The 13,784-nt window shown below is 31.6% G+C and overlaps 2 protein-coding genes across 2 annotated transcripts; one reads left to right on the forward strand and one right to left on the reverse strand.

Moving 5' to 3' along the window:
• Positions 1 to 5,051: 5,051 nt before the first annotated feature.
• Positions 5,052 to 5,926, forward strand: LOC133287902 (VQ motif-containing protein 4). The gene has a single exon (XM_061485604.1). The coding sequence runs from the start codon at positions 5,156 to 5,158 to the stop codon at positions 5,846 to 5,848; it is 693 nt and encodes a 230-aa protein (XP_061341588.1). The 5' UTR covers positions 5,052 to 5,155; the 3' UTR covers positions 5,849 to 5,926.
• Positions 5,927 to 13,205: 7,279 nt separating this feature from the next.
• LOC133287919 (protein RALF-like 19) lies at positions 13,206 to 13,541 on the reverse strand. Its single transcript, XM_061485623.1, has one exon. It carries the CDS (start codon positions 13,539 to 13,541, stop codon positions 13,206 to 13,208), a length of 336 nt encoding a protein of 111 aa, XP_061341607.1.
• Positions 13,542 to 13,784: the final 243 nt, after the last annotated feature.

Raw genomic sequence — 13,784 nt, forward strand, 5'->3', positions numbered from 1 at the left:
ATACAATTTCATCTTAAGAATATGAGATTTATATTTCTCATGTTATAGGAAATAATTTTATGTCCTACACATATATAAAAATATGTGGATCCATGTTTTCTTTTTCTCTCTTTTCTCTTCATATGGTCCTACACATTATGTGTGAGTATGAGATAAAGTTATTTCAGGAGAAACATTAATCCTTAAGAATATTTACTATATTTCTTAAAGAGTTGTGATTAAAGTTAGGCTTAAATCTAGCACGAGGCTTGGGCCTTGTGGAATCTCAAAACAAAATGGAATTTGAAACTACCACTTAAATAGGCACGGCGGGCCTTTTATGAATAGGATAGCAAACAATACCCGAAACTACCCCAAAAGCTGTCAAATATGAAAGCCAGCAAAATACAACGCTGGAGGAGGAGACAAAACGAGAGACTTTGAGGTTTGAAGTCTTGATGATATTTTTGTTGGAAGAAGCTTCATGCCTTTTCACTGTGACTGTTGACATGATTTGTCCTAAAAAAAACCATCTTAACATGTCTTTCATGAAGTAAACAACTTAGAATTTGGAGTATAAAATCTCTTACATTTTCAAATTACTTCTGCTGCATCTTTTATCTTGTACATACATTTTTTTATGAAAACATTGCTATTAGTTATCGTAAAGTTATTATTCCATCGTTCCTAAGGTAAAAGAGGTAACCAAGTTACGGAAGTTCCATTCAGCGCATGCTTGTGTCTATTAGTTTCTGACAGTTTTTTTTTTTTTTGGTTTAAGATGTTAATTTGGATTTACTAGTTTTCAAGAGTTAATTTAATTTTTATTTTACCATGAATTTCAAAGGAAGTTTGGTCTTTCTTCTTATTATAGCTAACTATCTGTATCACAAAACTTGGCGTGTTGGATCTTCTTATTGAAACACCTACCATTCCATTTTTTTTTTTTTTTTTTTTCGTTTTTCCTGTTTTGCTAATGATCTCTGCTACGAGGTGAGAAATTTCATGTCCTTTCTAATTTAAGTACCTGTATACCCAAATAGGGATTTTTTTAGTGTGCTTTTGTGGTCCTTTTTTCAAAAATAAAATAAAATTTCATCTTATTTATATTTTTTTCTTCTTTTCAAATTCCCTCAATCCTTTTTTCCTCCTATATTTAAAAAGGGAACACTTGCTCCTGAACCATAGTAAACAATTAGCTCTCAAGTGAAATTATTAAGATGCTCCAAGAGTACTATTTATTCAATAGGATAAGCTAATTAACATCAGAGAGAAAAAAAAAATTAGGCATATGTCATCTTTTTAATAGAAATAACATATACTCTTCGAGCAAAGAAAGTTGTCTCCATGTCAAGGGTGTCGTAAGGAATAAAAAAAGGTTTTTCAGTATCATATAGCGATAGTCCATTTTAAGTTAATATAATAATTGCTCTCTAACTTTTAAACTCGTATGTTGATTGGGGTTATTATTTTATTTTAAGGAGTGATTGAATTCTAATTCAGACAGCCTAATAATATTCAACATTTTGACTCTTTAAGTTTTCTTCTTACATTAACAACAATTTTTGATAAAATTTAAAAGACCGTCGTGTCCAAACAGATTTTTATTTGTTATGTGTTTTTATGTCCGTTAGACTTGAAGTTGCAATTTCTTTTATAGTATATGCTAAACGACCTTGTGCAGCTATTAAATATTAGTTTTCATAATGCGGGCTTGCCGATTCAATGGAATAAAATTGTTGCAAACGTATTTAGCGGCTGCATCTAGGATTGTCCAAAACGTAAATGGAGTCCTTTTTTATACTAAGTGTTGCCCTTAGTGATTGTGGTCCCTTCCTTTCCTTCCGATAATTTCTACAGCATTTGTAGTCTTTTTAAGCTTTTAGTTTATAAAAATTGGGGAATTGGATTCACTTGTCACTTGTCACTTTTCTCTTGTTATTCTTTCGTTGCTTAGGATCCTGGAATTGGGAATTAAGTATAAATCTCAATGGGTGCATCGATAAGTCTGACTTGTGGAAAAGTAAAGGTATTTGAAAAGATTATCAGGGTTCTCTACGGTTTAAAACCAATCATTTTGTATTACTTGAAGAGATATTACTCATGAAATTTGACCCTTTAACAGCTATCAATTTTCTAAATAAATATATGTTTATCTTAAAAAGAAGGGAAGTTGATAACTGATAATTGTTAAAAGGGAGTAAAAAAAATTTTATACTCGCAAATCATAATACTGAAAAAGTGAATACTATTATTAACATTTTAACCATGTAAAATTAAATTGGAACTTCCTCCTAGCTATACCATGGAAGGATGAACTAAAACACTAATATCATATATTGTTTTGAACCTTAATTTGGAAACCTTTTAAACTTTTATCCAAATCCATAACTCTTTTAATGTCCACCAAACAAAACCAGATGTGGCATGGTTTACAATCTTTAGTAAGATTAAACGCTAAGAATCTGTTATTGGCATGTACCAAATAAATTTATACAAGACAAAATGCTATCCGTATCAGTTCTGTGGGACATATTTCAGTACTAGACTACTAGTTGTCAGGTGCAAATGTTGAATTACAATGCATAGTTAAAAGGGTAATATGGTTGTTATTGTGAGGTTGTTCATAGGAATAGGGTGCATAAAAATCTAATGTAGTTCTAGACAGTTTCCTGAATTGTTTAATCGGAGTTGTCACTAATAATGCAAATGTGGAAGATAATATGAGTACTCCCAAACAAGGCACAAGAATGCATAAGCGTAGTCAGAGTCACGATGATTTTCTTTTGCCTCTGCGAGTCAATACCAAATATTAAACTCTTTTTGACGCTTTTTCTACTTTCTGTGTCATGGCATCAGGCCCACATCTATAGCCCTATTCCTACTCATGTTTGTCTAAAATTCCAAATATCACTAATGGAGCTTTACCATTTGGTATCCTTTGTCCATCCAACCCCACCCTCTATAGGCGCGTGTTTACTTCTTACAAAAAAAATTTGGTTTTACTTCAACTTCTATAATTTATTCTCTTTAATAATGTTTACTAGTTTAGTCAAAATTTTACTTGGTCCTTGCATTGAAAGCACAAATCAAACGTTTTTTTAAGGGTTTTATAATTATGAGAATTAAATTTTTCTTTCACGTCCATCGATTTTTATATAAATATAAATCTTACATATGACTTTTTTCTAATATATAAGTTTTAAATTCGATTTTTGTATAAATATAAATCTCACATATGACTTTTTTCTAACATATAAGTTTTAAATGACTTTTTATTTGTATGGCATAAGAATTCTCTTTCTATCTAATATGAAAATTATAAAATCTTTTTTTAATAAATATTATACTGTAATTTTAACTGTTAAACATTCAAAAATCATCCTATACAGTTTTTTTAGAATTTTTTTTTAAAAGGTTTTTTTTTTCTCGAATGGCCTATAATTGTGGCTTTTGTGTTCAGAAATTTTGGGTGATGGGGCAAAGACAATGAGATAAAAAAAAAAAGTAATAATATATCTCTTTATATGTATAATGAATTTTATTTACTCATTCACGCAATAGAAACAATCATTGAAAGGTAACAAAGGCTAAAATGATAAGTTACGAAGGTGATGATGATGAAAACATTTTACAAATTCAGGGGGCATGTGTACCCATTTTTTCTTCCTCTATGTTTGCAATTGAACACCACCCCCCTACCCCAAAATAAATAAATAAAAATATTACGTCATAGAATAAAATTATTTCTTTCTCCTTTTTTTTTCAATTGCTCCTTTCCTTGTAAAATATTTGTAATTTGAAAAAATATTTTTATTGTTTTAAAAATTAAAAAATAGTATTTATTTTTAAAATTTTATCGTTACTTCCTAGTATCTCCATTAAGTAAAATAAGATAAAATATTAATCAAATAAATTTGGTCAAAGACAACTATATTTTTTTTTTATCAATACTGACATAAAGTCTTAAATAACTGATATTTTAGAATTGAAGAAGTATAACCTAGCCATTTGCCAACTGTTGTTGTTGAAAAAATAAATTAAAAATGTTGCTAGTCCCTCATTCTAGAAGGATAGTTTATCGGAATAATTAGTATCAAGACATTGAGTGGAAAAATTGCATTCTGTTGATTGCAAAAATTAAACTTAATTCTATTATTTAATTGATCATATAATATCATGAAATAATCCATATACCTTATTTTATTCAGCACTTTAAAATTTAGTAAAACATGAAATATTTTTTAAATTTTATCCTTATCTTTAGATATCTTTACTAAGTAAAATAAAAGAGAATATTAATGAAATCAGAAATAAATTTAGTGAAATATAATTACTTTTTTAAAATTACTAATATTTAATAAATTTTTTAATATTTAAGTACAAATATTAAATGATTGAAATTTTGAAATGGAATAATATAGCCCAGCCATTAGCCAACTGTTATTGTTGTTGAAAAATAATGTAGTCAATCCTTCATTCTAGAAGGCTGATAATTTTTTTGGAAAAATTATTATAATGACGTTGAGTGGAAAAATAAAATTATATTGAATGTAAAAAACTTAATTCTATTAACTAATTAAACATATCATATATATCTTGAATAAATCGTATACAGAAGATATTAGCAATTTGATTATAATATATTTACTTTTCCTTGTTTGTCCGAATCCATCACTAACTAACATTCCATTAGCAACAAATACAGAAGATATTTTAACATAATCTAAGGCTTTGGATTTGTTTGATAAGAATTTGAGAAAAGAAAGGAAAGGAAAGGAATATTATAAAAATGAAATGAAATAATAAGAAAAAGCAAAGGAATTATTATTTTTCTTCTTTGGTATTATCTCATGAAAAGTAAAAAATATTCATAGTGTTGACATTGTGTATTTTTAATAAATTGAGTGTAAGAATCTGTCTAGATACAGAGACAACACACGACATACATGGCGCGTAGGGATAGCATGAACATGTTTCGATGAGGAGAAGAATTAAAGGTCCCTACGAGAACATTTCTTACCAAAACAAAACAAAACAAAACAATACAAAGTAACAAAAGTCTTATCTCATCTCATCTACTACTCTATTCTAAAACACACACACAAACACACTCCTCACTTTCTTCTTATTTTTTTTTTTTTTCTTTTCTGTTTCTCTCTTTAACTCATCACTCATGGACTCCATGTCCCCAAGATACCAAGAGAATAATCACAAACAATCGCTTATTCTTCACACCTCAAACACCAATGGACTCCTCCACCCTCAGCCTCCAAAACCCATCACCAGATCCGAACCCGCCAACCCGTACCCGACCACCTTCGTCCAAGCGGACACATCCTCCTTCAAGCAAGTAGTCCAAATGCTCACCGGATCCTCCGAGACTGCAAAACAAGCCTCATGCTCCAAACCCACCAACCCGACCCATAACATCCCACCCATCAAATCCATACCCAAGAAGCAGCAGCAGCATCAGCAGCAGCAATCCGGGTTCAAGCTCTACGAACGCAGAAACTCCCTCAAGAACCTCAACATCAACCCTTTGATCCCCGTTTTCTCCTCATCATCTAACAATTCTGGGTTCTCGCCCCGAAAACCCGAGATCCTCTCCCCAAGCATCCTTGACTTCCCTTCCCTCGTCCTCAGCCCCGTCACGCCCCTCATACCCGACCCGTTTGACCGATCCGCCACACCCGGGTTCGTTAGAAGCCCTTCTTTGGATGCAGAGGCAGAAGAAAAAGCTATAAAAGAGAAAGGGTTTTTCTTGCACCCTTCACCGGCTTCAACTCCGAGGGATGCTGAACCCCGTTTGCTTCCTCTGTTTCCTACTACATCTCCCAGAGCTTCAGGTCCTTCTTCTGCATCTTGAATGATTTTTTATTTTTATTTTTATTTTTTTTTGGTTACCGTCTTTTTGGATTTTGTGTAAGATTATTATATATATATATATATATATATATATATATATATATATATATATTTATATGTTATTGTCATTGTTGCGGATAATAGGGAAAAATTTGTAATGGGTTATGAAGAGAATGGAATAATCTTGCTTCAATTGTATTTAAAATTATGCTCTGTTCGTCTTCTTCTTCTTTCCTCGTTCGTTCGCTACCAATTTAATTAAGCGAGAGCGAGCAGAAAAATCTGCTTCTTTGTTTCTCTAATCGTTGAATTTGTGGTCAAAATAAAAAAAGTTAAATTCGAAAATGCGATTTTTGATTAACTTAAGACACCTTTAAATTTTATCATTTGTTATTGGGTTATGTTTATCACATACACGAGATAAATAATTTTTTTCCTACACGTAAAAAGGATTGGGTTTTGTTATCAAAAAAAAAAAAAAAAGATTGGGTTTTACCATTTGTTCTGTGAGTCTCGTTTATATTTTTATTTTTATAATATAAGATAATTTTTTCTTACGACACAAAGAAAAATATATTTATTTGTTATTATTATATTATTATTAAGGAGGGTATTATTGGGATCTATGGGAAATGAAGGAGAGGAAATAAAAATTTTCCCTCTTGTTTTTTGCGTAGTTCCACTGTGGATTTCAGGGGATTTTAATTCATTAACTACAGTCAAATCATTCATTTAATGCCACTATTGAATTTGGTGACCTGATTCAGTTTCTTCAGCTCGAGGACATTCATAATTAATTAATTAGTCATACTAATAAACTAAACTTTATAACAAGTGGGGAGAGAGAAGAAAAAAAAAAAAGTGTCGGGCTAGCTGTCAAAGAGTAGAAGAATAGGGAAGGAATCTTTGACCCTTTCGTTGCCTTTCTGAGTGACGGAAAAATATGCCCAAAGATGAGATGAAGGCACTCAAGGCAGGCATTCTATGTGCTTGTGTTGTAAGCATCCACCGCTTTGATGTACAACTTTGTGCTAGTGTGCCAAATCACTACATTACACCATCAAGATATATCCACTATGTAGGTTTACACTGAAAATAATCGAAATATGAAAAAATAAAATAAAATTCACCCTTGTTGAATAACTTTAAGGTTGTTTCTTAACGTGTTATAGTTGTTATGGAAAATCTTTTTAATGAGAATTTAGATTATACAATGTGATAGTTCATATCCTTTCCATAAATTTTGAAAATTGCCGTTATGTAAGAAGTCAAACTAAGCTTGATGACGTTTAGGTGAGAGCAATAAATCCATTCATGGGGTGAACGGAGAAGTACAATTTGAGCCATTAAAGTTTTTTTTTTCCTTGGTTGTAGGGACACCGTTTCTTTTGAGTAAGGGTCTTGATTTGAATATAAAGTTAAGCAATCATGCAATGATAGTCCATCTTTCTCCGGCTTAGTATTTTTAATTTTCCTTTTTGACTCGAAGGAGACCAGAATTGAAGTGAATGGGGACATAGAAAGTGAAGGAAGGGAGAGGAAGTGGGACTTGTGATGATGAAAGGAAAGAAAAGATGGGAGGTAGTGACGGGAACGGGAGAGCTAGAAAACATGGTGTTGAGATGACCTCTTTGTGCTTGTTGTATGTTTGTGTGTGTTGTATATATGATTTTTGTAGACTTTGCTACTCATGGTTGGTGGTGCATTTATTGGGAGTTTGAAACTTAACATGTGCACTGTTTGGACACCCTTGTTGCGTTTTGCTTACCCGTTATCAAGGTCACCTTCTATTCTTTTCCATTTCGCAATCATTTCTGGGAAAAATATAAAACATTTCACATGTGGCTTGTTTTGATTTGATGTATTATTGATGATCATCCTTCATAAGCCCATGGATCTTATTGCGTGATGACAAAAATCCAAGCATGACATCTTTGACTATATCTTCGCTACCTTTGAATCATAAGAGCCAGCGCTTCTGGTCCATCAAATTTTTTTTTTTTAGCTGACATATAGTGCGTGTAAATACGATTTCTCTCTCTCGTAAGTGAGCAATCCTTTGAGATAGATAAATATGCACGCGAAGGGCGATGCTTAACAAGTAAATTAAATTAGCAGATGAAGGTAACTCTGGTGCAGGAGAGCTGAGTAGTTGAAGTGAGAGTGTGTATTCGATATTAGCTAGTATCATTGGTGTAGGAGAGCTGAGTAGTTGAAGTGAGAGTATGTATTCGATATTAGCTAGTATCATTTTTGCGAGGGACGCTGTGGAAAATATCTATGATTTATCCAAAAACAAAAAAACAAGTAAATTGAATTTACGTTAAATGCTTGTAATTGATCTTTGTAGAATTTTACAAATGTTAATAGTTGAAAGCCAAAAGTGTGTTTGGAGGAACCGGCGATATTGGTGGTTTCGCAATTCATTGCGGCCGAAATAGACGAAATAACGAACAAAAGTGGATAACTTTTTTTAGGGTTTTATAAGAGTTATGTTGTAGGAAAAGTGATTGTGTAATGTTATAGAGATTCGTTTTGCGTGCCGTAATTTTTTTTTTCTTCAAAAAGTGTGGGTCCCACAAAATGTCGTGTGTGTAGAAAAGTTTGTTGTGTCATGTTAAATGACAAATGTAAACCTTTTTTTTCTTTAGAAGAATAGGGTGGCAATCATCAAATTTTGAATACCCGAATAGTAGAAGTTCATAGTAGAAGTTCTATTGTTCTAATATCAGATTAGTTATTTTTACATAATATTTTGAAAATACTAAAACATAAAAATATGTATTCAAACACATACTCTCATTTTGTTGATTTTTCAAATAAGTGTCAAAATTATGTAAAGATTTCAATGTGTAACATTTTTGGTGAAACTAAAATTAATGAATTCGCATGAATGTAAACTTAGACCAAAACCGGTATCTGGCCCAATGGAGGCACATGCGTTCGGCAAGCAACTCCTCATTATATATATATATATATATATATATATATATATATATATATATATATATATATATATATAACACGGTTATATTTATAAATTTTTTGATTATAAACTCTTATAAACTATACTATGTACTATGGATGGTATATATATTACCTGTAGTACATAGTGTAGTTTGTAAATATTTGTAAATAAATGTTTGTAAATATAACTTACTCTATATATATATAGGGTCCGAATCATTTTATACCAGTGTAAGTTACATTTTTAATCTTGACCGTTGATCCGACTTAAATCTAACAGTTCTAATTTTTTAGTAACGTCAGCCATTGGATACAAGTGGATCAATGATCAAAATTGAGTGAAAGACTTCTTATTCTTATACCAAATTTTGATCATCAATTTGCTTGCATTCAATGGATCAAATATTCAATAAATCAAAATCGTTAAATATAAATAAGATCAACGATCAAGATTGAAAGTGTAACTTACACTAGTGTAAAATAATTCTAACCATATATATATATATATATATATATATATATATATATATATATATATATATATATATAGGGTTTAGCGGATGGACAGTGATTGCACCTAAGGATTGATACTACGATAGCACCTAAGGATTGGTACAGTGACTGCACCTAAGGATTGGTTCAGTCATATAAAATTATGTCGTTTTATAGTGTGAAAGCATTAAATATGGGAAATTATAATCATATAAAAATAAAAATAAATATATAGCATTAAATATGGAGAATCATAATCATACAAAGATAGAAATAAATATAATATTTTCATTTTCTACAAATAATTTTGAACGCGAACTTCCTTTATCCTACAAAAAATAACGTAATTTTTAGGTGACTGCATCAATGCTTATATGCAGTCACGTTACAAATCATTTTGCCACACACACACGCACACACATATATATATGATTAGTATTTCTCAAGTTGTAGGAGATGGTTTTATATTCTATACAAATATAAAAGTGTGTGGGTCCCATGTTTTCTTTTTATTTCTCTTTTCTTCACATCCTATAACTTGAGAAATATTAAACCCTATATATATAGGGTCAATCTGGTGTCAAGTCACTAGATATAAAGTTTTGTCCAGACACAACATTATAACTATATATTAGGAGAAATACATAATTATAATGTTAAAGTTATACTTTTTTTTTTCATTTTCCACGTTAATAGACAAGTTTATGAAGAGAGAAAAAAAAGTACAACTTTAACATTATAACTATGTATTCCGGGAGTATATCGTTATAATGCGGTAACTGGACAAAACTTTATTTCCAGTGACAGGACACCCAAATTTCCCATATATATATATATGACTTTAATGTTTCTACAGTGAATGCATATAAGTTATCTACATTCACTCTCAAAACGATATCATTTCGTTTTCGATTGAAAGATAAAAAAATTATAATGATAAAGACTATAATAATGTTGAAATAAATTAAAATTATAAAAAAAACCTTGATTTTCGTCCCAAAATAACGTCGTTTTGGGTTCAATGCAGATAACTTATTTGCATTGACTGCAGAAAAAATGAACTATATATATATATATATATATACATATATGTATATATAGATTAATATTTCTCATATTATAGTAGGAGATAATTTTATCTCCTATACCCGCATAAAAGTATGTGGGGCCTATTTTTTTCTCTTCTATTGTGTGTCCCACATATTTTTATGTGTGTATAAAAGATAAAATTATCTCTTATAATATGAGAGACATTTCCACGCTATGAAGCACAAATACGTGAAAAATAAATTGCAATGTATCGGACACACGTCCGATATGAATATGTTTCGGGTACTCATTTTGGCGTATCAGATGGTCAAAACGGTCAAACGACACTTTTGTAAATTTTTTAAAAAATGAAGGGTATTTTTTTGCCCAAAAATATCCTAAATCGATCGAATTTGAGAGCTCACTTAAAGTTCCACTCACCTCCACTGTTTGGTTTGCCGTCGTTCTTCCTCCTCCTCCACTGTTGGTTCGCCATCGTCGTTCTTTTGTTCCTCCTCCACCGTTTCATTTGCTGTCGTTCTTTCTTCCTCATTTGCTGTCGGTTCGTGTTCCTCCTCCACCATTTCGTTCATCTTTGTTCTTTCTTTCTCCTTTGCTGTCGGTCGCTATTCATGCTCCCTCTGAAGTCTGAAATGAATTGTTCTTTTTTTTTTAATTTCATATCATTTTTATTTTTATTTTGTATTATGTAAATTATTTTTACATAAATTTGTATTTTTATATCTCATAACCAAGTACTAGTCGTTTTTGGCATTTTGCTTCTGTACGACTATGAAAATTGAAAAAAATCATTTTTTCCTTCTGTTTGAAGCAATTTGTATTTTTTATTCTTATGATTTACAATAGTTGAGGTATTTATCAATTTTGTATTTATAATCTATTGTTTGTGGTTATGATTTTTCTTTTATTATATTTTGTTAGTGTGTAATATACTTTGTATTAAAAATATTATTTAATACTAAGACTTATCGGAACATATCAAAATATTATTATTTTTGAAGTAACGTATCAGACACTCATATCAGAAACATATCGAAGACGCCGTGTCGGTATCAGTGCTTTGTAGTTTCCATGAGCATCCTAACAATTCGACAAAGGCTTAAGAAACATACATAGGCGTTTTTTAAGAAAGAACAACTATTAATTATGGCGGGTGTAGTAAAAATAAAATGACATTAAACACCATCTCTGGCACAAGAACGTAAAGAATTCAAATATTTAAGTTGCTTACCAAAATATAATTCTTTAAATAACATAGACAAAAACATTGAAGCAGAGATTATGAACATACTAACTATTAACTAAGGGTTTTATAAGAGTTATGTTGTAGGAAAAGTGATTGTGTTATGTTATAGAGATTCGTTTTGCGTGCCGAAGTTTTTTTTTTTTTGCTGCGGGCCCCACAAAATGGTGTGTGTGTAGGAAAATTTTTGTGGTCATGTTAAATGATAGATGATAAACCCATTAACTAATCTGGCCAATTACATAACATAAGGCAGAGAAATCGTGGTGGCTCACATGTCACATTTGGGAGTGATTTAAATATTTTTATCTCTGATTCGTGCTCTGCATTCTGAATTCGTGACATAGCTGGCTCATAGAGTCGAAACTCTTGAGAATACCAGAAAGAGTCAACTTGCCTCAAAAAATAATTAGAGTTGAATTAACTTAAAAAAGAAAAAAGAAAAAGGGACTCATTACAAAGGAGCAAGCATGAGTGAGAGGCTGTTATGATAGCACCATATCCAGAAACTTAAAAGACGGAAAATATATATTGGGATATGAATATTTTGTATCTGAAAGTAATATTCTCAATCTTAATCTTAATTTTTAGTTTTATTTATATTTCGTTATCTTTAATTATTTATTATATATATAAGCCGCTAAATGCAAAATTAATGATCCAGACCTACAATGCCGGCCCCAAAAAGATACTTGAAGCCCACCTAATTAAGGCAAAGACCCATAATAGGATCAAACCCAAAAGCATCATTAATTAGTAAGAAATACGTAGGATGCACGTCTGTGCCATCTTGCAAAGTTACTTTAATAGTTCCGAAGATCACCGCCTCACTAAACCAAATAACCAAATAGCAGAATGAAAGGAACAACCTTCCGACTAAGTCTTAACCATGTAGCATCTCAAAGTCAGACATGAGTTGTGAAGACTTGACTCTTTGACTAATTGGGTGTTTTTAATTGGGCATTTTTTTAGTTTGGTATGCCTGGAGAACAGGAGAAGTATTTTCTAGTGGGGGCATTGAGTTCCTCACCCTATCCCCAATACAATTAATATTATTTTTTTAAGAAATGCCGCAGATCCCACCCGATATTATACATAATTGGAGGATAATGTAAAAATTAAATAAATTATTCTAGCAATATAGTTCAAAACTAACCCTTACCGCGGAGAACTTTTGATACGTGGAATGAAAAAAAGAGAAAAAACAAAGTTAAGAGGAGTTTATATCAGGAAATAAAAGAAACATTGGGAAAGTTCACATAACAATTAAATTAATCACTTCATATTTTCTATTTCCTCCATATACATAATAATGAGAAGAAGAGAAAGAACCACATACATTTAACATAGAACAATAGAGATACAGACCAGGTTGCTCCAACCTTCTTACATTAGTATTTCGCACAATAATCGTAATAAATTAAGACAACATACACCCCAAAGAGATAAATAAGATGACTTTATTTTTTTTAAAAGTATATTGTTTGAATGGAGGAAATTTTGGCAATTTGAATTATGTTATTAAAGAATCCCAATATTGATGAATATGAAGATAAAAGAACAAGTCACTTGTAGCATGTTCCTCTTCTCCTTATTGTTTGTTGATTTAATCAGTTTGTCTGGCACAATGTGTTATGGCAGTGCAACCACGACGGTAAGGGTTGGCCCTACCCCTCTGCCTGCAATTGTAGTAGGAGCGTCCACGCCTACGACAGGGTGTTTGGTTTGCCCTAAGGGCTCCATAGCTAATGTACCTTTTGCGCCCATAAAGTTGTCGATGGTTTGATTCAGAAACCATCAAAAACTCATTGTCATCTACAATGAGATCAACATCACCAGCAGTGACCATTCGTCCAAACTCATGGATTGTTGTTGCTTCAGCCACCATGGCCAAGGCCAAGAAGGCTACGAGGAAGAAAACAAGCCATCCCTTTGAGGCCATTAATTTTAGATGGGCAAAAGGTTTTGTTGATTGGAATGAAGAGAGAAAGAGAAAATGGGGCACTTAAATTGCCGTTTTCCCTGCCCTTCCTTGGCTGAGGAGGGGGAAAAGTGGTATATAGATGAAGAAGGTGGGTAGGTTGTTGATTTAATTACCTGGGGGAGAGTTTAGAAAATAGAGGGTGTGTGTTTTTTGTGGTTGTCATTGGTGATTTAACGTGATTTTGGGGAGTGATTGTTTCTT

Source organism: Gastrolobium bilobum, unplaced genomic scaffold (assembly GCF_033153095.1).
Source record: "Gastrolobium bilobum isolate Gb01-03AN ecotype WA unplaced genomic scaffold, APGP_CSIRO_Gbil_v1 utg12072, whole genome shotgun sequence".
Taxonomy (NCBI): domain Eukaryota; kingdom Viridiplantae; phylum Streptophyta; class Magnoliopsida; order Fabales; family Fabaceae; genus Gastrolobium; species Gastrolobium bilobum.